At 43.0% G+C, this 25,031-nt stretch overlaps 1 protein-coding gene across 2 annotated transcripts in view; it reads left to right on the forward strand.

The window, feature by feature from the left end:
* MDN1 (midasin AAA ATPase 1) overlaps positions 1–25,031 on the forward strand; it is a 351,783-nt gene that overhangs the window by 180,810 nt on the left and 145,942 nt on the right. For both annotated transcript variants that reach the window (XM_066608461.1, XM_066608470.1), the window contains exons 45-52: positions 2,898–3,014; positions 4,161–4,366; positions 4,494–4,642; positions 11,219–11,415; positions 12,115–12,335; positions 19,026–19,139; positions 20,858–20,990; positions 21,727–21,833. In XM_066608461.1, coding sequence (XP_066464558.1) covers positions 2,898–3,014; positions 4,161–4,366; positions 4,494–4,642; positions 11,219–11,415; positions 12,115–12,335; positions 19,026–19,139; positions 20,858–20,990; positions 21,727–21,833 — 1,244 coding nt within the window. The remainder of the gene's footprint in view (positions 1–2,897; positions 3,015–4,160; positions 4,367–4,493; positions 4,643–11,218; positions 11,416–12,114; positions 12,336–19,025; positions 19,140–20,857; positions 20,991–21,726; positions 21,834–25,031) is intronic.

A 25,031-nucleotide genomic window follows, 5' to 3' on the forward strand; every position in this document is an offset into this window, starting at 1 on the left:
AGCCATTTTTATAAAGTATTCTTCAAGAATGCACTGCTTATATCGCTCTATAATATAATGATGTATGACTTTTATAACTCCATGTGTCTGCTACAGATTACTCACACAGGATAACCTAAAGAACAACTTAACCCTCTGTATTCCATAATGCCGTGGATTGTATGGATCTTTCAATTGTATGGGTGTCTGGAAGTTGTAGTTCATATCTGTGTTCTGAAAAGACACTTGGTGTCCACTAAGACTACAACTCCGAGAGACCCACACAACTGAAAGTTTGCAGTGGTTTCAGCCAATCGGCTGCATTATGAAATACAGCGGGTTAGGTTGTTCTGTAGGTTATCCAGTGTTATGAAATGTTATTGATCTGTAGTGGAGTCATGGAGTTATAAAAGTCATATGTTATATGATAGAGGAACGCAGGCTGCAAACAACTCCCACTACATGTAAGTGATTCATATGGAAATAATTGCCTCGGTTTTCGTCAGTTTTGAATTTCACCATTTGTATTCAGACGGATTATTGACGAAAACCGAGGTATCACTACAATTTTTTTGGAAAATGTAGTTAGTAGACGGAAAAAAAATAAACAAAGCAAACACAGAACGCCCCCCTGCCACCCCGTTTCGTTCCACGGCTCCCCTTGAGAAGTGAAAACGCCCAAGTTGAGAACCACTGGGCAAAAAGTTATGCCCAGCAGACATATTGCCTACCCCACAGGAGAAAGCATGGTATTACTGCTCAACTCGGTATCTGATGTGTTTAGGCTGTGATTGCAGTGTAGGCTGCACATTTACCTCTCCTTGGGTGGAATAAATCTATGACTTGCCAGACCTTGTATCTGATTGCATACTGATTGCAAGTCTCAATCAGCCACATTTACTCAGTCATACACAGAGTAACTATTTTACTACTACCTTTGGCCCTGGAAGTGATTATGATGTGCCTGCTAGTATCAGACTGTCTCATTTCACCCTTCATGGAGGAGTACCTATATAACTGTGAGACACATTTTTCATTTCCTAGAGTGGTTGAAAAAGGTTCTGCAGAACACCATTTTGATTATAGGTGCATTCTGTCGTATCTAATGCCTCAAGGTATCAGGCATGCTTTTTTTTTTTGCCTGTCCTGGTTGTTTTGTTTTCAGTGCTTGATAGGAAATCTTCTCTTTAATTCCCCTTGTAGATGCTAGTTTTTCCAGACAGGGTATGTTCATTAGATTCTCTTTTTCTTTGATATATCCAGCCTTTAAAAAAAAAAAAAAAGATAAAATAAAAAACAAAGTTCTCATATGGCATGCGTGCCTTGGGACATGCAGGGCTTAGACAACTTGGTCTCCTCCATATGGATGATCCTTCTCTGAATCCCTCACTCTTTCCTTCTGAGAACCGTTACGTCTCAATGGAACTGAAGTTGGAACATCATAGGCCTTGTGATTCTCCGGTCCTGTTCGTTCTTCATTGGAATGGTTTCCCTGCTAAAAGGTTTCCTTTTGTTCTTTTATCTGTCAGATACAAGTCCCACAAGAATACTTCTCTGTCGTCATCCTGGGTCTTCAGGATACCCTTCTGTCCCTCAGGTGCCAGTTCTAGTCTGGGTCACTTGAAGAATACTGTAACAATGGCATACTTCAAACTGAAAGGAAGAAAAAAAATGCTGTGGCAGTTTGCCCCACTTTATATTCCCCCTAACTTTCTACATTCAAGAGCAATCAGCAATGGGCCACACTGTCTTTGAGAAAATCAGGGTGGAAAGTCTTTATCATTGGTTGAACCGTAACCTTGGTTTACGGTTTACTAGTACCAAAACGTACAGCACACCGTATACAACACGCCCCTTTCATATTCTTGCCTATTATTAAGCTTTTACAGAACTGACATCCTCCACAAGCTTTGCTTAGGCCACCTGCACATAAACGGGTCGGATTCTGGATGCGGGATCCAGCCGGTGTGCGTCCGAGCGTACCTGTCATTTCTTGTCTTCTGTACTGCGGATAGTCCGGACGAGGAGATGTTGGTACAGATTTTTTTTCCCTTCAAATGTTCTCTTTCCCGCGCTTTTACTAGGCAATGATGCGGGTCCAGTGGTCTTTCCGCAATGTCAATTGCGGAAGGGCTGGCTGTCGTACGGCTTCCATTGACTTCAATAGAAACCGTCCATGCGGAACCTGCACAAAATGGAGCGTGCTGTCATTTTTCCTCTAAGAGCGGAAACTCGCAGTCGCTGTCCGCTCTTGTGAGCGGAGGTGCGGATGCGCCATTGGTTTGAATTGGTGCGGAATGTAGCGGATCATTCGCGCGGGAGACTATTGCGGAATCCGTAATCGTGTGCAGGGTGCCTTAGACTGTACCTTCCGTCTGCTAGGCTTCCTTTCTTGTGACCTTAATCGGGTCTAGGATACATTTGAAGGATCTACCAACACAGGGTAATCTCTCAATTGTTTGTTCCTGGCCTGCTGGTTTTCTCTGAAAGTAATCCTCAATCTGACCTGGTATTTTCTGGATCTATTTGTTTCTTTTTAGGGTCTGTATTGATTTATTTCATAAGTTCATTTGTGTTCTGCTTACGCACAGACTGATTTTTTTTTTGGCTCAGTTCATGCAAGGAGGGAGGGTATAGCTGGTGGGAGGGACTAACCTTTGTGCTTGGTATACGCCTCCTAGTGCTACCATATATATGTCAGAGATCTTGCTTTGTCCCCCAATGAACGTAACGAGAAATTGATTTTATGGTAAGTAACAAATATCCTATTTTCAGAATGTCTTTTGTCTATGGTTCTCAGCGTCAAATAATAGTAGTGTATTATGCCATGAGAGCAGATGTAAAATTCTCACGTGTGCAAATGGTGTAGTTATTGTAATTTGCTTCATTTTTGTTTGACTTTATTTTTTTTGCTACAGCTCCTCTGTGTTGGATCGTCTCAATGCATTGCTTGAACCAGGGGGAGTGCTTACTGTCAGCGAACGAGGAGTCATTGATGGAACCACTCCCACTATATCACCTCACCCAAACTTCAGGTGAATGAGTAGTTTTTTTGTAATGAAGAAGAGAGAGAAAATTTACAAAAATTCCTGTTCTCTAGCTTATCAGGTCTCACATGTCCTATAAGGGTGCGTTCAGACGAGCGTGTTTTGGTGCGTACTTAGGTGCGTACATACGTCCGCACCTAGGTACGAGCAAAAGCATGCGTGAACACAGCTGCGTGCTTGTTGTCAATGGAGCCGCGGCTGCTGCCGGCGGCTCCATTGAAAACAATGCTCTGCCGGTCCCCTGCATTCTTTTCCAGGGAAGGGTTTTACATATAAGCCCTTCCCTGAAAAAGAAACATTTTAGTGCAAAACAAAAAAGAATAAAAAAAACCGTACCTGTCCGCCGCTGCTGTGACCCCCCGCGGGCATGAAGAACACATCTGCCGCATGCGGCCGATGTATCCTTCACTCCCGCTAGTTAACAGAATTCCCTGCTGCTACATCTGCCACATCTGTGGCAGATGCTGCAAAAGGAATTCTTCAATTCGCAGCAGAAGCGGCTCCATTGAAGAGAGTGCCTGCATTTTTATTTATTTTTTTACACTAAAACCTTTCTTTTTCAGGGAAGGGCTTATATGTATAGTCCTTCCCTGAAAAGGAATGCAGGGAGCCAGCAGGTCATTGTTTTCAATGGAGCCGCCGGCAGCAGCCGCGGATGCATTGAAAACAATGCGTGCATTCCCTATGGTGCACGCGTGTCCTATCTTTGCAGGCACGCACCTGCAAAGTACGGACATGTGCACACACCATAGGGAATGCAGTGTTGTAAATACAAACGTGTTTTTGTGCGTGCGTATGCACGCACCAAAACGCGCACGTCTGAACGCACCCTATGGCTGAGTTCTCACTAGCATAATTTAATTTTTCTGTTTATCACCGAAGTTCAAACCTTTTAATATGGAAAGTCGTTTACTCTTGCTCCTCTGAGAACCATTCTGTTTTTGTCATAGAAGAAAATGAAAGGGAGCATTTATCTTTACAATCATGTGGAGCTCAATTCCCAAAGTTTCGAGTGTAAAGTGACTCAGAATCATTCTGTTTCAGTCTAAAACTATGTAAATTGTTTTTGTTTCAAAAATATAGAACATTTTCCTGTGTCTCGATTGTTTGAGATGTTGTTTTTTTTTTCTATAGACTCTTCATGACGATGGATCCTTCTCATGGGGAAATCTCCAGAGCTATGAGAAATCGTGGTGTTGAGGTGTATATACCTGAAGACCGTGATATTCTTTTGGATTCATACGACATTAAGACTTTATTTAACAATCTGGGTGTGATTGGAGATAATTTATGCCATGCTTTGATACAAGTGCATGAAGAGATCAAGGAGTCTGTAATTGGTAAGTCATAGAAAATTATACTTGTCTGCTGTGTGAGCAAATTCATAAGCTTGTTATTCAGGCTGTATTTATATTTTGATATACGTGCAAATTGTTCACTTTTTTATATTGTGCATATCACTTTTAGGTTCTCCATGCAGTTCTATTTCTTATTTACTTCATGCTGGTGTTCTGATATCCCAGCAACTACAAAGAGGAATTGACCTAGAACAAGCTTTTCAAAAGGCCTGTAGTGAAGTTTTTGTTTACTCACAGCCCACAGTTGTGGCCCAGAAGGTAAGTTCACTTACTGCTAATTTTGGTGAATTTTGTACATTGGGCTGGCCTGACACACAAAAGATTGGTGCCAAGTTAAATCGATTCTTCTTGTGTATGAAGTACAACAGAGTCCTACTGATCAAGTTATGTGTATTCTGCCTTTTTATAAAAGACAAGATTCACACTTACACTTTTTCTCAACTTCTAATGTAAAACTATCAAAAAAATATATATATTTTTTTGGACTTAGGGCTGATTCCCACGGACTGATTTCTGCCAGGCTTTTCACGCGATGGAAATCCGCAGCGTTATCCCGCAGCTATTAGGTTCTATTGAACCCAATAGCTTTCTGTCTGCCAATGTTCACGCTGCAGAATTCTACAGTGAAATTCCGCAGTGTGAAAGAAATCGCGACATGTTCTAATTGCCACGGAAAAACACGCGGCCGCCTTTCTTTGTAGTTAAAGGGGTGGTCTCGCGAAACCAAGTGGGTCTATACACTTCCGTATGGCCATATTAATGCACTTTGTAATGTACATTGTGCATTAAATATGAGCCATACAGAAGTTATTCCACTTACCTGTTCCGTTGCTAGCGTCCTCGTCTCCATGGTTCCGTCTAAATTCGCTGGCAGCTTGCTTTTTTAGACGCGCTTGCGCAGTCCGGTCTTCTCCATTCAGCACGAGCCGCTTCAGTGTGCTCCCCGCTACAGCTCTTCTGCGCATGCGCAGACGAGCTGTCACTGCTCGGGAGCGCGCTGAAGCGGCCATTCTGCACCATCCTCTGTTAGAGGAAGGTGCAGAAACTGGAGCTGCCCAGCGGAGAAGACCAGCCCAGCCCAGCCGCCCCGAGAAGCCTCCCAGGTAAGTGATGGGTCGGGGGGGGGCTGCCGCTGCGCCGGGCTGCGCCGGGGGGGGCTGCCGCTGCGCCGGGGGGGGGGGGCTGTCGCTAGGCCGGGGGGGCTGCCGCTGCGCCGGGGGAGCTAGCGCTAGGCCGGGGGGGCTGTCGCTAGGCCGGGGGAGCTAGCGCTAGGCCGGGGGGGGCTGTCGCTAGGCCGGGGGGGCTGCCGCTGCGCCGGGGGAGCTAGCGCTAGGCCGGGGGGGCTGTCGCTGCGATGGGGGGGGCTGTCGCTGCGATGGGGGGGGCTGTCGCTAGGCCGGGGGGGCTGTCGCTAGGCCGGGGGAGCTAGCGCTAGGCCGGGGGGGGCTGTCGCTAGGCCGGGGGGGCTGCCGCTGCGCCGGGGGAGCTAGCGCTAGGCCGGGGGGGCTGTCGCTGCGATGGGGGGGGCTGTCGCTAGGCCGGGGGGGCTGTCGCTGCGATGGGGGGGGCTGTCGCTAGGCCGGGGGGGCTGTCGCTAGGCCGGGGGGGCTGCCGCTGCGATGGGGGGGGGGCTGTCGCTAGGCCGGGGGGGCTGTCGCTAGGCCGGGGGGGCTGTCGCTAGGCCGGGGGGGCTGCCGCTGCGCCGGGGGAACTAGCGCTGGGGAGCCGGGGGCTAGCGCCGCTTACCTGCTGCCTGGCGGTGGGCGTCTGGTCGGCGGCTGCGATGCGTCCGGTTGCCATGGAGACACAGCTGGCGGCGTCTCGGGAGCGCGCACGTCGGGCTGAAGCAAGGGCTGTACACTTTGGGAGAAGAACCGGCGGCCATCTTTGGAAAAGTTTTTAAAAGTTGCTGAAACGCTGGAACAGTGAGTAGAAACCGGCTTTAAAAGTCATTTAAACGGGTGCTTAGTTTTGTATGCTGAATAAGGGGGACTGGGCAAAAAAAAAAATTAACTGCTTCCTCGAGACATCTCCTTTAATAGAAGCCGTCCGTCACGCGATACTTCTGCTAGCAGCAATAAAGTGGCAGCATCAGTGATGTAATAAGCAAAAAAGAGGTTCATTGCTCCATAAATATGGCGACATTTCGACTAGGTGAGTCTTTATCAAGAGTCTGTCTTGGCTGGAGGAGTGTTTAAACTAGGGACTGGGGGGAGGGTAAAATGAGAAATAGTGGGGTAGCCAGTGTAACTAGCAATCCGGGTCCAAGCAAAGGGAATGGGGGTCGAGCAGGGGGTGGGGTTAGTACAGTTAGAACTGATAGATCAGCCATAAGTACGAATAGCAACAAAACAAATTTAAAAAACAAAAAAAAATTATATAAATTGTATGACCACGAATGCAAGAAGTCTGATTGGTAAAGTGGGTGAGCTTGAAGCGAGAATGACTGATGAAAACTATGATATAGTCGGAATTACGGAAACATGGCTTGATGATAAGTGCGATTGGGCGGTGAATTTGCAGGGGTACAATCTCTTCAGAAGAGACCGAAGGAACCAGAAAGGGGGAGGGCTATGTCTGTACGTCAAATCGAACTTGAAGCCGAGGCTACGGGAGGATATAGGGGTAGGAGACGAACAGGTGGAATCTCTGTGGGTAGAAATACAGGGAGGAAAAAATAACAAAATCCTGATAGGGGTCTTCTATCGACCACCAAAAGCAACAGAAGAAACTGAAAACCTACTACTAAGGCAGATAGAAGAGGTGTCAAAGCGAAACGAAGTAATTATCAGATATAACATGGGAGAAGGAAGCCTGCAAATCTCACAGGGGTGACAAATTCTCGAGAGTAATTAAAGACAATTACCTGAACCAACTTGTGCAGGGACCAACAAGAGGGAGGGACATTCTGGACCTAGTACTAACCAACAAACCGGACCAAATAACGGGGGTGCAGGTTGAGGGGCACTTGGGGAACAGTGACCACAATATAATCAACTTCCAGTTGTCAATCAATAGGAAGCCTTATCAGGGAGTGACAAAGAAACTAAACTTTAGTAAAGCAAAATTTGATGAGCTTAGAACTACTATCGGTAACATTAATTGGGACAACATCCTCAAAAATATCAGTACGGAGGACAAATGGGAAAAGTTCAAAAGGATCCTAATCGCCTCATGTGAGCAGTTCATTCCCTTTAAAAATAAAAGAAACTCAGCTAAAAGGAAACCAATGTGGCTCGACAAGACGGTAAGAGAGGCAATAAACGAAAAAAAGAAAGCATTCAAACTACTAAAGCAACAAGGCAGCGAAGAAGCGCTAAAATCATACAGGGAAAAACCAAAATATGCAAAGATACGATCAAAACTGCCAAGGAGGAAGCAGAAAGACGGATCGCCAAAGAGAGCAAAAACAACCCGAAGCTATTTTTCAACTACATTAACAGCAAAAGGATATGCAGGGAGAGCGCTGGCCCTTTAAAAAAGAATGCAGGAGAAATCATTGATGATGACGAAGGGAAAGCAAATCTACTAAACAGTTTCTTCTCAAGTGTATTCACCAAAGAAAAGGAAATGCCACACGAGATGCAGGGGAATAAAACGAACCCCTCACAAAATATCTCATACCTAACGCAGGAGGAGGTGCGGAAGCGTCTAAAGAAAACTAAAATTGATAAATCGCCGGGCCCAGATGGATTACACCCAAGGATACTAAGGGAACTAAGTGACGAGATAGCTAGGCCGCTATACCTAATATTTCTAGACACTATCAAGATCGGTGTAGTACCATTGGATTGGCGCATTGCCAACGTGGTTCCAATTTACAAAAAAGGGAGCAAAAGTGAGCCTGGTAACTACAGGCCAGTAAGTCTCACTTCAGTAACGGGAAAAATTTTCGAGGGGATTCTGAGAGACGCCATCGATGAGCACCTCAAGGAGAACAAGGGAATAACTCCTCACCAGCATGGATTCATGAAGGGTCGCTCATGTCAGACAAATCTGATCAGTTTCTACGATGAAGTAAGCTCTAGGCTGGACCAGGGAGAATCTATTGATCTCGTATATCTGAACTTCTCTAAAGCCTTTGACACCGTGCCACATAATAGGCTAATATACAAAATGAGGCAGCTCGGACTGGGCGAAAACGTGTGTAAGTGGGTAAAAAATTGGCTCAATGATAGAAAGCAGAGGGTGGTAATAAATGGTGCGTACTCTGGACCACAGTCGCTAGCGGGGTGCCACAGGGTTCAGTATTAGGCCCCACTCTGTTCAACATATTTATCAATGACCTGATAGAGGGGCTGCACAGCAAAATATCAATATTTGCAGATGACACAAAATTATACAATATAATTAATGTAACGGAGGACAATGTGCGGCTACAAACGGACCTGGATAAGCTGGGGGCTTGGGCAGAAAAATGGCAAATGAAGTTCAATGTTGAAAAATGTAAGACTATGCACATGGGCAGGAGAAACGGATGTGACAAATATTCACTTAATGGGGTACCACTAGGGAAAAGTGATACTAAACTGGAGTAACCAATGCCAGTCAGCTGCTGCAAAGGCAAATAAAGTCTTGGGGTGCATTAAAAGAGGTATAGGGGCGAAGGACGAGAACATTATCCTTCCATTATATAAGGCACTTGTCAGGCCTCACATGGAATACTGCGTACAATTCTGGACACCGGTGTTCAGGAAAGATGTCACAGTGCTTGAGGGGGTTCAAAGAAGGGCAACTAAACTAATACATGGAATGACGGGACTGGAATACCCAGAGAGGCTATCTAAATTGGGACTATTTACTCTAGAAAAAAGAAGGTTAAGAGGCGACCAAATAACCATGTATAAGTACATGAGGGGACAACACATGGATCTCTCCCGCGATCTGTTTACACCCAGGACCACGACGGTAACAAGAGGACATCCGCTACGATTAGAGGAAAGTAGGTTTCATCGCCAACATAGGGGGGGATTCTTTACTGTAAGAGCAGTTAGACTGTGGAACTCTCTACCGGAGGAAGTGGTGATGGCAAAATCCATAGAGGAGTTTAAAAGGGGACTTGATGTCTTTCTGGAGAAGGATATTACAGGATATAAATATTAGGTTAAGTGTCAATCCGGGTATACAGGCAGGTAGGAACTATTAGGGGTTGATCCAGGGAACAGTCTGATTGCCATTAGGGATTCGGGAAGGAATTTTTCCCCCAAAAGGGCTAATTGGCTTCTGGCCTTGGGGTTTTTTGCCTTCCTCTGGATCAACACAGTAGGATAGACAGGCTGGACTAGATGGACATTGTCTTCATTCGGCCTTACATACTACGTTACTATGTAGTCGAAACGTCGCAATTTTTATGGAGCAATAAACCTCTTTTTTTGCTTATTACACCACTGATGCTGCCACTGTATTGCTGCTAACGGAACATACCTGGGGCTGAAGGTCCACAGCCCCACAGGTGGCTCTGCATTTTTCCTTACTGGAACCTCTGCACGTGCTGTGTATCACTAAGGAGTGCTGCGGGACTTTCTCTATGTGATAGTTCTGCTGTGAGCATAGCGGAAGTATCGCGTGATTACTAGTCACCGCTGGCCGCGTCATCGCCCACCGCCAATGCGTCATACGCTGCACTGCGCATGCGCACCTGCTCAGATCGTGCGGCGCATCTGGAGAGGTGAGTATGGGGTCTCTGGGGGAAGGGAGGGTGGCGTGCCGGACTGCTGGCGGACTACGACATGGCCGTGGGCATAAGGCCTAAGAGACACAACCAAGTTTAGATTTTAAAAAAAAGGAAAAATATCATTTCAGACTTGGATAGTCAAGTGCTCAATATCAGCTATGGTAATGGAGGAGATAATGTAATCATCCCTGGTGGGTATTGGGAGGTATTAATGGCAACAGGGGCATAACTAAAGGCTTAGGGGCCCAGGTGCAAAAGTTTAGTCAAATCTCACAAACCTGGTTGGCATGTTACCCAGACAAGTTGTTCTGCAGCAGCTTCCTATATCTGATAGGACCCTTCTTTGCATTGCTATGCAAACCACAGCTGCTGTAGAAACTCAGTCAGACAAGATGTTCTGCAGAAGTTCTCTAATATCTGATAGACCACGGCTGCTACAGAATCTCTTTTACAGACAGTCAGTCAAACCCGACCAACCTGATGGACAACTCGGCATTGCAAAATGTCACCCCTGCTGCTTCAGACAAGATGTTCTGCAGCAAAACATAGCTGCTGCAGAACCTAAGCCAGAAAAGATGTTCTGCAGCAACTCCCTACAGCTGCTGCAGGACATCTTTTGCAGACTGCCTGTCAAATCCCACCATGTGATGCACAGCTAAGCCTGACAAGATGTTCTGCAGCAGCTGAGTTATTTGCACTAATATGCAAATATCTTTAACTGTTAAATCCAACCACACGATGGACATCCCAGTCTCACAAGATGTTCTGCAGCAGCATTGCTAGTGCACTCCAGATTGCAGCTGCTGCAGTACCTCTTGGCTGCAGCTCTGCATAAGATGGTCGCTTTGTGTTAGTGCTGACAGTACCTGTGAGTGCACAGAGGAGGAGGGGGTCTCCTGGCTGGCCTGAAATCTGCTTGTGCCGAATCCTAGGAAACTCCCCTTTCCAATCTTCCATACAGGCAGCTTGTGGCCACATGGGACTTGAAATTAATTCTTTATGCCCTTTGGGATGGCTTTGCCTTCTTTCCAGGAAGATGACTTTATTTGTTGATCATCGCTTTCATGAGGATAGTTTTAGTTTTCCTAATTTCATCCACTGCAGCATAATTGAGAGTAGTCTGCAGGCTTAATATAAAATCTATGTTTTTTCTATTTCAGCAAGTGCAGGATATTATTCAGAGACAAGTGTGTGTTCTCAGACCCACACATGGAGGTTGTTTGTTATCTATTGGATTATGGCCCAACAAAGTACCTGATGCCATCCTTTCTGCTGAGGACTCGGTCTTATCTACTATTCTTAGAGATGGACAAGTCCTTCTCTATGTCCTGAACAGACATTGCCTACAGAAAAACAGGTAATGCTAAATGTAAAACTACTATCTATGTAAAACCTACATTAAATGGTATAACAAATAGTAGTTAGCTGATGCTTGTTCATGCCATAATACAGCATATGATCCACTGCTCTAAAAAAGATATGTTTTGGCTTAACATATGCAAAGTTAAGAAGGCTTTTAAATGCTGTTGATTAGCTAGAAGGGCACTGGAATCTTGGTAAGGGTATATAGCACAGTATCCTTCTGTCAAAAATACTAGACTTTTTGTTAGATTTATAGTCTAGTAAGGCTGCCTGTCCACGGGTATTGCGGTATCCTGCGGCGAATCTTCGCCGCGGGAGCCGCCGCCCGGGAGCAGGAGCGGGCAGACGGATCTCCGCTGTCAGCCTATCTGACAGGCTGACCACGGAGAAAAATTTGCTGGCCACGAGCGGAGATTCGTGATGATTCTCCGCTCGTGGACAGGGGGGGCTGCGCACTCAATAGCAACGCTATGGAGAGCATTCACTGCATTCCCCGCTGCCGGATTATCGCCGTGGGGAACGCAACGAAAACTCGCCCATGAACAGGCAGCCTAAGAAATTGGTTCTTTTCTCTGCGTTTGCTTAATTTGTTCTGAAAGCATCCTTACATTTGTTGGAATGGCAATTGATTCAGATTACTGTGCATTCTGTTTTCATATACTATTTTTTTTTTTTCTTATTCCATACATTACAGAAAAATACCACTTGCCATACAAGATCTTCAGTTGATCGCAAAGTCACTCAATATAGACCATCTCACTTTTAATGCTTTGGAAATGGAAGATGTTTGGATCGATGACCCTTCAGTTATTACACATTCTGTCCAACTGATTATTGAGAAATCAAGTTCATTAGATTGGATACTGCGGATGCGCTGGCTGTGCCATTTATCAAAAAAATTGCCATTGGAATTGGGTGCGTTAAATAAAGTGGCTTGTTTGAGGGTTTTTATTTATCAATGTTTCGTTCATGTTGTTACTTTCTGCTAGGTCAATATAATCTGTATTTGAATGTATGTAATTTTATCTTTCAATGAAGCTACTTGCAATGTTGATTCCTGTGTTCAGAGTGTCAAAGATGGTTATAAACATGTACTCCAATTTCTCCTATGACATTGAGATTTGAAGTTGCCTTTTAATGTAGTAACTTTTATAAGTTCTTTGCTGTGTCCGTGGCTTGAAAAATGCTCAGCCACAGGTAATTTGGTCTTTGTTTCTTTAGTTGTGTGACGATGAGACCTCATCCACGCTTTCAGTTTTTGTCCTTTCTCCAAAATAGAGTCCCACAACAGGACATATACTGCACACAATCAGATACATAACATAAGGCGTTGAACATGTGAATATCCTATGGATCTGATAGTCCTGCTGTGTGTTAGGGATTTGTATCCTGTCCATGATCAGTACATGTGAGCAGGTCTTGCAGCTCCTTACATTGCAGGAAAAAGTTCCTCTTTGTGTATCAGAGGGCAATGCACTACTGATTATAAAGTTTCTCAAATTTGGAGGTTGCTTGTAACACAGAGAGGGAAGGTCTGGAAATAAAATTTTCAGACTGCCATCCTTGTGTAGTGTATGAGGAAGTTTCTTAGCGGTTTTTCTTAGTGGCTCTGGTGATCTGATCATCAATTGAGGTGGGATGGTAGCCCTGATTTAAAAATGTGCTTTTAAGTTAGTATAAATGTTCATCCCTGTTTGTTGGATTAGAGTAGATCTGGTTGTATCTGATGGCCTGGCTGTAGACTATGGACTTTTTGATGTGTTTGGGATGGAAACAGTCCCATCTGAGGTATGTGGGTCGATCAATAGGTTTTCGGTATAGAGATGTCTGTATTGAGTTGTTTAAAATTTTTATGGTGGTGTCCAAAAAGTTGATTTCTGTATTCGAGTAGCTCAATGTCAGATTTTGTAGTGGGGTGATTACTTTGAATCTCTCATGGACTTATATTAGTTATTGTTTGGAGTTGGTCCAGATGATTATGATGTCAATAGGGTAGAGGAAGTAGGAAAAATGATTTGATGGAGTTGGAGGCCAGAAAGTCACTTTTGAGTTTTGCCATGAAAAGTTTGGCATACGTGCAGTGCCATTTTACTGCCTATGGCAGTTACAGTGAGTTGCTGGTATATCTCTTTGCCAAAGGAGAAATAAGTAGTGTATAAGGATGAATATTGTGAGTTTTAACACCATTTCAAATGCAGCCCCATTGGCTTCAAGGTGTACTTGACAGGCGGTCAGTGCATCTTCCTGTGGGATGTTGAAATATAAGGATTCCACATCTTTGGTGGCCAGGATGATGCCATCAGGGAGGGGGACCTATGGTTGACACTTTGTTCAGTAGGTCAATGTTGTCCCACAATTTGCCGGATGTATTTCTCACCAGTAGTTTGAGGACACCACCTACATGCTTTTACTGACGCTGAAGAACGTAAACTGCTCGCACATAGGGCAACACTGTATTACATTACAGAGAGGGTGTAGGTGAGCAGCTGATACTTTTCTAGAGTATTTGTATTAGGGGCATAACCCTCTTGAACCCCTTATGGAATATACAGGTGGAGGCTGCAGCTTAACCCCTTAAGGACCAGGTTGTTTTGTACCTTAAGGACCAGACACTTTTTAGGGATTTTACCCATGTGGCGGTTTTACTGCTCTATTTTTTTTTCTTTTAGCTACCAAAATTATTTTGACTGTTTTTTTTTTTTCCGTGACATAAAGGACTATTTTTTTTATATCTCTTTCACTGACTCCCCCCCCCCCCTTTTTTTTAGTTTTATTGGGAGTAAAATGCTTAAAAATTGATTTATTTTTTTTACATTTATAGTTTTTAAAAAATTATTTTTATATTTACACTAAAAGTATGGGTCCGGGTTCCTCTATTTGTTTCGAACGTTTTGATATATAGTATGTATGGTTTTGGTTTACAGGGCGCATACGGCGACTGTTTTTGTTGGCGTCTGCTTAGTGTTATTTTCTTTCTTATGCATGTGTTGTTTTATTCTGTAATTTTATTTTACTGATTTATGTTATTGTATTTTTTACTATCTATGTCCCCCATGACGTCATGTAAGACCTCTGGGGGGCATTCACGTTTTTTTTTATTTATTTTTTTACTTTATTTGACACTTTCCCACTCTAGCTGTAGTTACAGGGGAAAGCAACCCCTCTAGTGACATTAGTCACTTGCAGAGCTGCCAGGGTCTATTCTGACCCTTCAGCTCTGCAGTAGCAGGGAATCCCGGGAGGTCACATGACCCCCCCCCCCCCCCCCCCCCCCCGGGCTCCCGTAGTGAAAGTGCATGTTACTTTCACTTTCCCCACACAGTGCTCATTGAGCACTGTATAACGGGGAAGCAGAAGGCAGAAAGGGTTAAAAACCCCTCCTGCCTTCTGCTCCGGGTTATCAGCTGTCACCAACAGCTGATAACCCGTTCCTGATTGCAGAGCAGGAGACTTAAAAGCACCACCGTAATTTTACTATCGGCGGTGCTCTTAGGCCGCCTGCAGACGAGCGGAAATCCCGTGGTGGGATTTCCGCCGCTCAAAGCCTGCATAGGATTGCGTTAACAAACGCAATCATATGCAGACGGCCGCGGTTTGGCCGCGCGAAATGTTGCGCGGCAAACAAACCGCGGCATGTCCTATTTTTGTGCGGGGCTCGCAGAGCCTCGCACAGAAACGTCACTCACCCGGCCGCCGGCTCCGGTCTGCGCATGCGCCGGCTGCTCGGCAGCCGTCACATGAAAGAGCCGGGGCCGCCGGGCGCGGGTGAGTACGCGCTCGTCTCTGCAGGCGCTCGGGTCAGGTCCCGCGGGGAGAATTCTCGCCGCCAGATCCGACCCGCTTGTCTGCAGGCGGCCTAAGCCCAGGACCGGGCGCTGTAAATCTACTGTGGCTGGTCCTAAACGGGTTAAGTGTCTCTTCACCCAGAATCTTCTCTGCAGCCAGAAACTTGGAAACAATGACCGTGATAAGAAGCTTGGGATGTCATATCTTTTCCCCTCTTGAAATAAAAAAAGTTTCTTTCCGCGCTCCTGCTGTAGATCTTCTTGTTCAGAGCAAACATATATAAAAAAACAGACAAGGGAGGGGGTATGGTAATTATGGATACTGAATATTATAACAAAGAATCCCTGAGAATTCTGAGCGATGATAATTATTACAAAAAATTAAGCTCAGACCCTACTAAGAAAATATCAGGAGCTCTATTGGTTCTAGCAGCGGAAGCCCTAAAAAATAACTGCCTCTCACAAGAAGAATATAAATTTATCTGTAATAGGAATCTGGAAATTCCATATTTCTACTTCTTGCCGAAGGTTCATAAAAACAGTAAAGCACCACCAAGGCGACCGATCATTTCGGGAATTGATTCAATTACCAGCCCCTTATCAGAGTACATAGATAAGCACCTCCAGAGGTATGTGATTCACCTACCATCCTTTGTAAAAGATACAGGGCACATTCTAACCCTCCTAAGAGAATTTGCTTGGAAAAACACCTATATATGGTGTACCCTACATGTCTGCTCTTTGTATACGAATATCTTAATTAATTAGGAGTGGAAGCTATTTCGCACTATTTAGAGACGGATCCATTAATGCCACCAAAACAAAAACAAATTTTATTTGAAGCTATAAATTTTATATTAAAACATAATTATTTTACATATAATGGGACTTTTTACATGCAAACAAACAGTACGGCGATGGGGACAAAATTCGCCCCAAGTTACGCCAATCTTTTTTATGGGATATTTCGAACGGATTATTTTTAACGATAAAAGAATTGTATTTTTTAGACGTTTTATAGACTATATTTTATTGATTTGGGAAGGTGAAATGGAAGATCTTAATAAATTCGTTTTAGAGATAAACAACAATTCTTTTAACTTAAAATTTGAACACAATTCCAGTAAAACAGAGGTAAAACAGAGACAGATAACAAAAAATAGATTTAGAGAAAAATGTTTTATTTATAACAAAATATAATTCTCAATCTAGTATGATTGAAAAAATAATGAAAGCTAATTGGAACATTTTATTAAAAGACCCAATTTTAAACAAAGAGATACAAGATAAACCAAAGGTAATTTACCGTAGGAACAAAACCATACAAAACACACTAGCCCCATCTAATCCTCATAAAAAACTAAACAAGGAAGTTATTAATAAACCCTTAGTGACAGGAGTATACTGTTGTGGTAGAAAAAATGCAAGTGTTGCAGTAACCTCACACAGGGGAGAAAATTGGTATATTGCCAAAAGGAACAAAGAAATATTAAAATAAATCAATTTTTAAACTGTTCTAAATTTATCATATACCTGATAGAATGCCCTTGCGGACTGCAATATATATAGGACGCACTACGAACACTTTAAACATAAAAGTAAACAAACATAGGTTTAACATAACAGGCTACTCTAAACAGTGTTTCGCGCCATTTTTTGGAGAAACACAATAAAAGTCCGAAAGATATGAAAATGACTCCATTGGAACAAATCCATACTTTCTCTTTTGCAAAATTAAGAACACGAGAGATGTTTTGGATTTTTAGAATGAACACTTTATCCCCGTTTGGTCTTAATGAGGTTTTAGAGAAATTTTGATATAGCACTATTTTTAGATTATTATGAATTATTTATTGAGTATGTAGTTTACAGTATGCATTTTAGAGATATATTTATTATAGATAACGTAATCATTTATAGAATAATTTTTGTTTATATTGGGTCTATTTTATATGTTCACATTATATCATATATATTCACATTACATTTACCGATACACCATTTATAATATATTTAACATACATGTATTTATCTATAGATTTGAGTAATAGAATCCCATTATGAAGTATATAGTTATTCATTTCCTTAAACCAGTAAAGTTATATATTTTAGGATATATATCATTTATTTTAATAGAAGTAATTAATCAGTTAACATTGATATTACTATACAAATAATTTGAAGAAGCGACACTGCATCTATTCCTCTGGAGGTCTGAGTCAGCTCTAGTAAGCGCTATACCGGGAGTTACGCAGTTAGCGTTCCTCCCCTCTACGGAATTTACGTTCAGGCTCAGCGCACACATGCGATGAAACACCTCCGCCGATACGGAGCTATGACGCCCAGATATCACGCCAGAGCGACACGATACGGAGGCGCGCGCTGAGCATTTAGAACTCCCACCTCCACAAGGTAAGACATGCTATTTAAAAGATGTATTTTCAACTTATTTTTATGCTTGAAAAAGGCGTCTAAGAATGCCGAAACGCATTGTATGATTACTGCTTCAAGAACTTTTCTTGCATGCAATCCCGTTGTATCCTTTGTTTTGGAATAAATTTGTTATACAAAAAAGACTGTCAGCTATGACAGTTGGTTTGCTCTGAACAAGATGATCTACAGCAGGAGCGCGGAAAGAAACTTTTTTTCTTTGAAACTTCGTTTATTTAACCCATTGAAGGAAAACTTTTTTTCTCTGGGATTTTTTCATTCTGGCGGCTCTCCTTCTCCATTGAAGGATATCTGGAGTTTCTTCTCATATATACTACAGGCACACTTGGACCACAGGTGCAGGCGGGGTGTCCCTATCGGTTTTACAGGAACCCCGTTACGCACTAGGTGAGTTATTTCATCGTTTGTTATATGGTGGCGCGGATCGTTCTAATTCCCCTCTTTTGAAACATAAATTAAAGGGGTTGTCTCGCGAAAGCAAGTGGGGTTCAGCACTTCTGTATGGCCATATTAATGCACTTTGTAATATACATCGTGCATTAAATATGAGCCATACAGAAGTTATTCACTTACCTTCCCTGCTCTGGTGTCCCCGTCTCCATGGCTCCGTCTAATTTCAGCGTCTAATCTCCCGATTAGACGCGCTTGCGCAGAAGGGTCTTCTCCCATCTGTTCGGTCCGGCACGAGCGGCATTCTGGCTCCGCCCCCTTTTACCCGTCATCGCTTAGCTCCGCGCCCGTCACATGTGCCTATTCCAGCCAATCAGGAGGCTGGAATCGGCACACGTGACAGGGCGGAGCTACGCGATGACGCGCAGAAGGGGGCGGAGCTAGAACGCCGCTGCTGCCGGACAGACCCGAAGGCAGAAGACCCTTCTGCGCAAGCGCGTCTAATCGGGCGATTAGACACTGAAGTTAGACGGAGCCATGGAGACAGGGACGCCAGCGCAGGGAAGGTAAGTGTATAACTTCTGTATGGCTCATATTTAATGCACGATGTATATTACAAAGTGCATTAATATGGCCATACAGAAGTGCTTAACCCCACTTGCTTTCGCGAGACAACCCCTTTAAGCTCAAGAGTTCTGCTTACATTGTGAATAAAGTTATAAAAGTATATCATTTCTAGTTGATGGGGTTTTATTCTGAAAAAGTCAGCGCCAGCAAGTATTCTTATCTTTGCATCATTATCATTGTGTTTCCAATTATATCTTTGAATCTCAGTGATATATCCACATTAAGCTCACTGGTGAGGCCAAGTTATCCTCTACCACAACATTGCATGCAGTTTTATTTTGACATTTAATTGCTATCCACCAGAGTATGGAAAAACTTAAAAAGAAAGTTATCTTTTTCTTTTTATAATCAGATCATGTACGTACAGAGATTGATGCTGGGGCCCAAGCTTTAAGCAGGTTTTACTCTAGTCCACTCTCTGAAGAAATGAATAGTGTTATGAAACTCCTCTACACTTCAAGATTGGGTAAGAAGTTTTTCATGTGGTGTTAAAAAGTATAGAGGCATATTGTTTGCTGTTTAACAGCTGCATTTAGCACATTCCCAATATTCTGTTCAAGGTCTTGTAAAGCCCTGATAGGTGGGCACTTTGAAACCCCAACTATTGACAAAAAATGTATTTCCTGTTTGTTCTTGTGATTGGAGAAGAGGGGGTTCCAGATGCCATACTAGGAATTTTGTTTTATCATGTTTCCTTTCACTATTTCTTTTTACATCACAGAGCGCTGTCATTGGCTGCAGCGGCAGGTTTATGGGATGTCACAGGCTGATTGCAGCCAGTAACAATACGTTACTAAGTGCATTTGACTAGTTTGTCCTGATCAAAAATGTTGCTGACCTTATCACATGGATTTCAGCTGATTACTTTAGGCTGGGCGCGTACGACCTTTTCCTCTTTGCTATGTAAAAAAAGATTAAATGTAAAAAAAAACAAAAACAAACACACACAAACATGATATCACTGCGGTCGTAATGACTCAGACACATAAGGTAGTACATTATGCACAGTGTACGTCATGGAAAAAAAATATTTAAAAAAATGGCAAAAATAGCTAATTTTTCCTCAATTTTGTCATCTCACCTTACAAAAAACGGAATAGAAAGTGATCCAAGCATCGAATTGATCAAAAAATGTTACAATTAAAAAGTACTCATCCCTCAAAAAAAATATTTAAAATAAAGGGTTTTTTTGTGTACAAAAGTAACATAAACTATATAAACTGTCTTTTCAGAATCATGCTGACCTATAGCCCCCCTGCACACGGGTGGAAATTCTGCGGCGGGATTTCCTGCAGAATTTCCGCCCGTGGAAGCTGCCATAGGATTACTTTAGAAAATGCAAACTTAGGCAGACGGCCACGATTTGTCTGCGCGAAATCACGCGCAGAAAACGAATTGCGGTATGCTCTATTTCTGTGCAGAGCTCGCAGAGCCCCACACAGAAGTATCACTCCCCAGCTCCCTGGCACCCAGCACCTCAAAGAGCCGGAGCCGTGGGAGCAGGTGAGTGCCGTGCTGGTCCCTGCAGGGGCTCGGGTCGGGTCACGCTACGAGAATTCTCGCAGCCGGATCTGACCCGGCCGTCTGCAGGCGGCCATAGAGTAATGTTATCATATAACTTATTTTTCACATTGAACACCGTGAAAATGAAATTCAAAAACCAGAAAAAAATAAGTTATACAATATGTTATATGTACCCAAAATGATGGTATTCAAGAATACAACTTGTCCCTCAAAATTAGAAACTTTCAGATGACTGTTGATGGAAAAATGTAAAATTTATGGCCTCTAAAATGCGACGAGGAAATCGAAAAAATCAATTAGTCATTAAGGCGCAAATAGGCTTTGTCACTTATGGGTTAAATAACTCCCTAGGAAACCACTGAGTCCTAGGATTATTCAGAACTGTTCTCAGGCAGTGGGAGAAGGATTTTACTGTTTTGCATGGGCATTGCTCTGCAGGGAGAGCTGCATAGTTAGAAGTGTTATCTCAGAGTCTTGCATCCTCACCTCCCCAATTTGGCCATGAATCCCATACCATGTTGCCATATTACTGCAAAATAAAGAATATTCAGTGTTTTACAAAATGTACCTGGTTATGTTACATGAATGAACCAGTGCATTCAGAACATTTTTATTTATTTTTTAATACAAACTACCAAGGTTTTTTGTTTTCTAATGTAGGTGACAATTGTGTTCCACTTGATCCTCGCTGGAATATGCAATTGTTGGACATCATGAAGCATTCTCTCACAATCGACACGGGCATGGAACCAGATTTGGAAATATTTAGCCAGCTGGATAGTGTCATAAACAGGTAAGATGTATCCCCTTAATGATGAGTCATTTTTTGGTATGGGTATTCCCAGTATGATTGACATCTTAGCACCTATCTTTGGTCACAAAATCATGGGTGTTGTGTCCTTCATTTGAATAAAATGGCTAAGCATGTGCCACTCTTTACAGTTGCCAGGAAACCACTGAAGAAAGCCAAGTACAGCACTTTGGCTATCTCCTCCAGAAATAGTGTAAATTAAGTTGTTGTTTTTTTGGGGGGGTTTGTTTTTTTATTTTAGGGTAGCTGTATGGTAGCATTTCTTTTATGTATATCTTTTAGAATGAAGAAATGCATAATGTTTTCCTGCCATTGTTTTGCCCCCATCTCTTTCACATGACTCATTAAAATTTTAAGCATAGCTTTATTGTTTGGCTTAATAGTGTGGGAATACATAATGGTGCAGATTTGTGAAATTCAGTAAAAGAAAAACTCTATGTTGCCCATAAGGTCACAGTGCTCCTGAAGAATGTAAGCTTCGCTGTCATTACTATGGAGCCAGTACACCAGGCTCAGGGACATATGGACAAAAGGAGCTAAATGGGTACAGTGCAAATTTTTAGAATTCTCCCAATTATATGCATTAGAGAGTGGCTTTATAATTTTCCCCTGTGACTTCATGAGGGTTCCCAAGAAGTGATGGGAGGTGGGCTGTAGTATGAGAAAATAAGTCCTTAATACAGCAAAAATTGTTTAAAATGAACACATTCTTTTGCAGGGCAATTCTACTAATCAATCGACAGAAGCAATCTTACATTGAGGCACATGCCTCCCGGAAGCCAAAAAGCCAGAGTGCTTTCAAAATTGCTGCTGAATTCCACAAAGGTACAGTTTGTTTAGTTGGAGTAGTGAACGAAAGTCTCTGTTGTAGTTTTCTAGGTTAATTATATGAAAATATAGCCCTTCTCAAATGCAAATCCCTTACAACTAGAGATGAGCGAGCATACTCGCTAAGGACAATTGCTCGATCGAGCAGTGTCCTTAGTGAGTATCTCCCTGCTCGGCAGAGAAGGTTCGGCTGCCAGCGCGAGGGACAGGTGAGTTGCGGCAGTCAGCGGGGGGGGAGGGGGGGGAAGAGGGAGAGGGAAAGAGAGATCTCCCCTCCGTTCCTCCCCGCAGCTCCCCACCGGCAGCCGAATCTTTGCTCCCGAGCGGGCAGGTACTCGCTCGAGCAATTGCCCATTGCGAGTATACTCGCTCATCTCTACTTACAACCACCACCACCACCTATATAGTGATAAAGTGAGTGATTTACTCTTCCTGTAAGACTGAGGCTTGTAGAAGAAGCCTAAGATCACATTTCAGTGGAGATTTACTAAGCCTGGCATTTCCTGCACTGGGCTTAGTACAATTTTCCGGGGCACATGATTCACTGAATACATAAAGAGGCGCAGGCTTCATGTATTCTGTGCATCCCTGGCAGCTCTGTGTGCCTTGACCTGGCGTACATTTGTGATATTATTTGTGCCAGCTACTCAAATCTGTCGGTCCAGATAGGTCATGCCCCCACTTGTCAAGCCTTCCCCCCCACGTTTTGAAATAGTGTTTTTGTTTTACATCAGAAACTGGCGTAAAACCTTTTGTTAGTGTTCCCCTTCAGTATGCTGCTTCATGTTTTAACTATATCTTCACCAATGTACACTAATAGTTATTCAATGTAGTTTAAATAAAAAGTAAAAGACAATATTAAGAAATACTACTGTATGTGGGGGGAGGGGATCACAACAATCTCATACAACATAATTTTTTTTAAATCAGATTTTTATTGAACGACTTTTCAATACAGCATAAAAAGCACAATAAAGGACACCCCCCACCCCCCCTCGAAAAAAAGCGACCATAAGCTAGTTCAGGGGAGACCAAACCAGTGCTATTTAACCAGGGGGTCCTCATTTTCTCAAAACACCAGGGGGTTCAGTGCTGAAGTTTATGGCCAACTTTATTAAAAAATTCCCTTCTGAGGGTGGGGGGTGGGGGGGGTGGGGGAGCAGGCAACCAATGGCACTCTAGTAGCTTCCTAGCTAGATAAAGTAATCTCCCAATTGCCATCTTCCCTATATCGTCAAATTGTAGATCGATGGTTTATCCCAACACCAAACCAGATATCTCATACACAGTTGACAGAATATCCACCACTGATGTCCAAAACATGTAAAGATTGGGGCAGCTCCAAAATAAGTGGAGTATGTCAGCAGCTTTAGCAGCACACCTAAAACAACTGGAATCTATACAGATACTGGCTTTATATATCAAAAGTGGTCACAAGGTAGAGCTGGAATAATCGCAGGGCTTCACTTACAGAAGAGCAAGGGATAATTTTTTAATATATTCTGCGACTGTTCGTTCCCATTTGGGCCTATATCTAGTTCTCACTTTATTCTGGGCAGTGACTGTACCGGTCTAAATATTTCTGTAATGACTCTTTATAAACAACGGAGATTACCACTGCAGTATGGCCCATGTGAACTAATATGTCATTGCGTATCGTTATAGTTATTGATCAGCATTGTGCTGTGCAAGTGTGTTGCAGCTGAAAGTATTGATAAAATTACCTTTGGTGTAGGGAGAATTCTGTCTGGAGTTGCTCATGCGATTTAAAATTGCCAGAGGACAACAATTAGAGCACATACATTATACCCATTTCCTGCCATTTTGAAAAACCTATGCAGCTATAGAATTCCACCAAATTAAGGTTATGCCATAGGTGTGTAAACATGGTTCAGCCCACCCATAATGTTAAAGTTTTTGCTTTAGCCCAGACCCCGTGTATTAAATGAAAGTTTGGATAGACAGATTGAGAAAGCTGAAACTTCTTTGCCTGTAAAACTACAAGAATCATTATCTGGAACCACAATGCAACATTTGAAATGTTGACATTGGGCTGCTAGAAAAAATATTCAGAGTTTTTGCAAGGCCAACCCTCTGTAGTGTTTAGACCTCTGGAGTGTTTATTTTTTTATATGGGGCTGTTTCTGCTTCCATACAAAATTTTTAAACCCGAAAAAACTGGTTCAATGGTAGCCTTATTGGGGAATTTGGCAGCACATAAAGCAATTGGGGCAGTAGCATCATTTTAGATTCACCTAGCTTACTCCTGAAAGCATCAGTTTACACCATGTAATCTCTTGTCGGAATGTAGCTAATAAGGGTTGCAAATTGAGGGTCTCTTAAGCTTGCACAGAGGTGGACACTTCAATACCTAAGTATTGGAACTGCTGGGCACATTTTATGGCGTGGCCAGCAGCTATTGGGGGAGCTGACAAGGGATCGAATAGGAGCAGTACAGATTTATCCCGATTAACAGTAAATTCTGATAGAGAGCCAAAATGTTTCATAAGGGTCATACATGCCTCCAAAGAGCGCGCCCTGTATCCTCTAAAAATAAAATGTTGTCGGCATGTAACGTCAACTTTTCCTCCCTGCAATATTGGAGACAGAGTGGATGGCAATAGCAGTTCTATAATTATAATAAGAGCAAGGGTTACATGTGGACATCCCTTCCTAGTGCCTCTATATAATTTGAATTGCCTTTAGAGCATTGCACCCAGGACAAAAATTTCACCCAAAACCAATACTCTTCACTACATGACATAGCTACCTCCATTTTACACTATCAAAGGCTTAGCAGCATCTAATGAGAATATGGCTGTGGAGCCAATATTGCTAGGCTGAACCTACATGGTAAGACATTTTTACCGAATATTTATTGAAGTAGCTTTAGATGGCATAAATCAGGTTTGGTCTGGATGTACCAAAGAAGTGACCACACAGACTAGCCTGTTTACTAGTACTTTTTGCTAAGTGTTTTATGTCCACTGTTAATATGGAAATTGACCAATAGGAATCTTCAGCCTCCGAGTTCTTACCGTGATAATAGCTTCCTGCATAGCGGAGGTGCCATGCACTTGACTAACCAGAAAATTCAAGTACGTTCCAAAGCTGGAGGAAATGCTCATATTTACATTACTTATATGCTTCAGACGGTATCCTATCTGGACCTGGGGATCTATAATTGGCCATGGT

The sequence above is a fragment of the Eleutherodactylus coqui genome, chromosome 1, assembly GCF_035609145.1.
Source record: "Eleutherodactylus coqui strain aEleCoq1 chromosome 1, aEleCoq1.hap1, whole genome shotgun sequence".
NCBI lineage: Eukaryota > Metazoa > Chordata > Amphibia > Anura > Eleutherodactylidae > Eleutherodactylus > Eleutherodactylus coqui.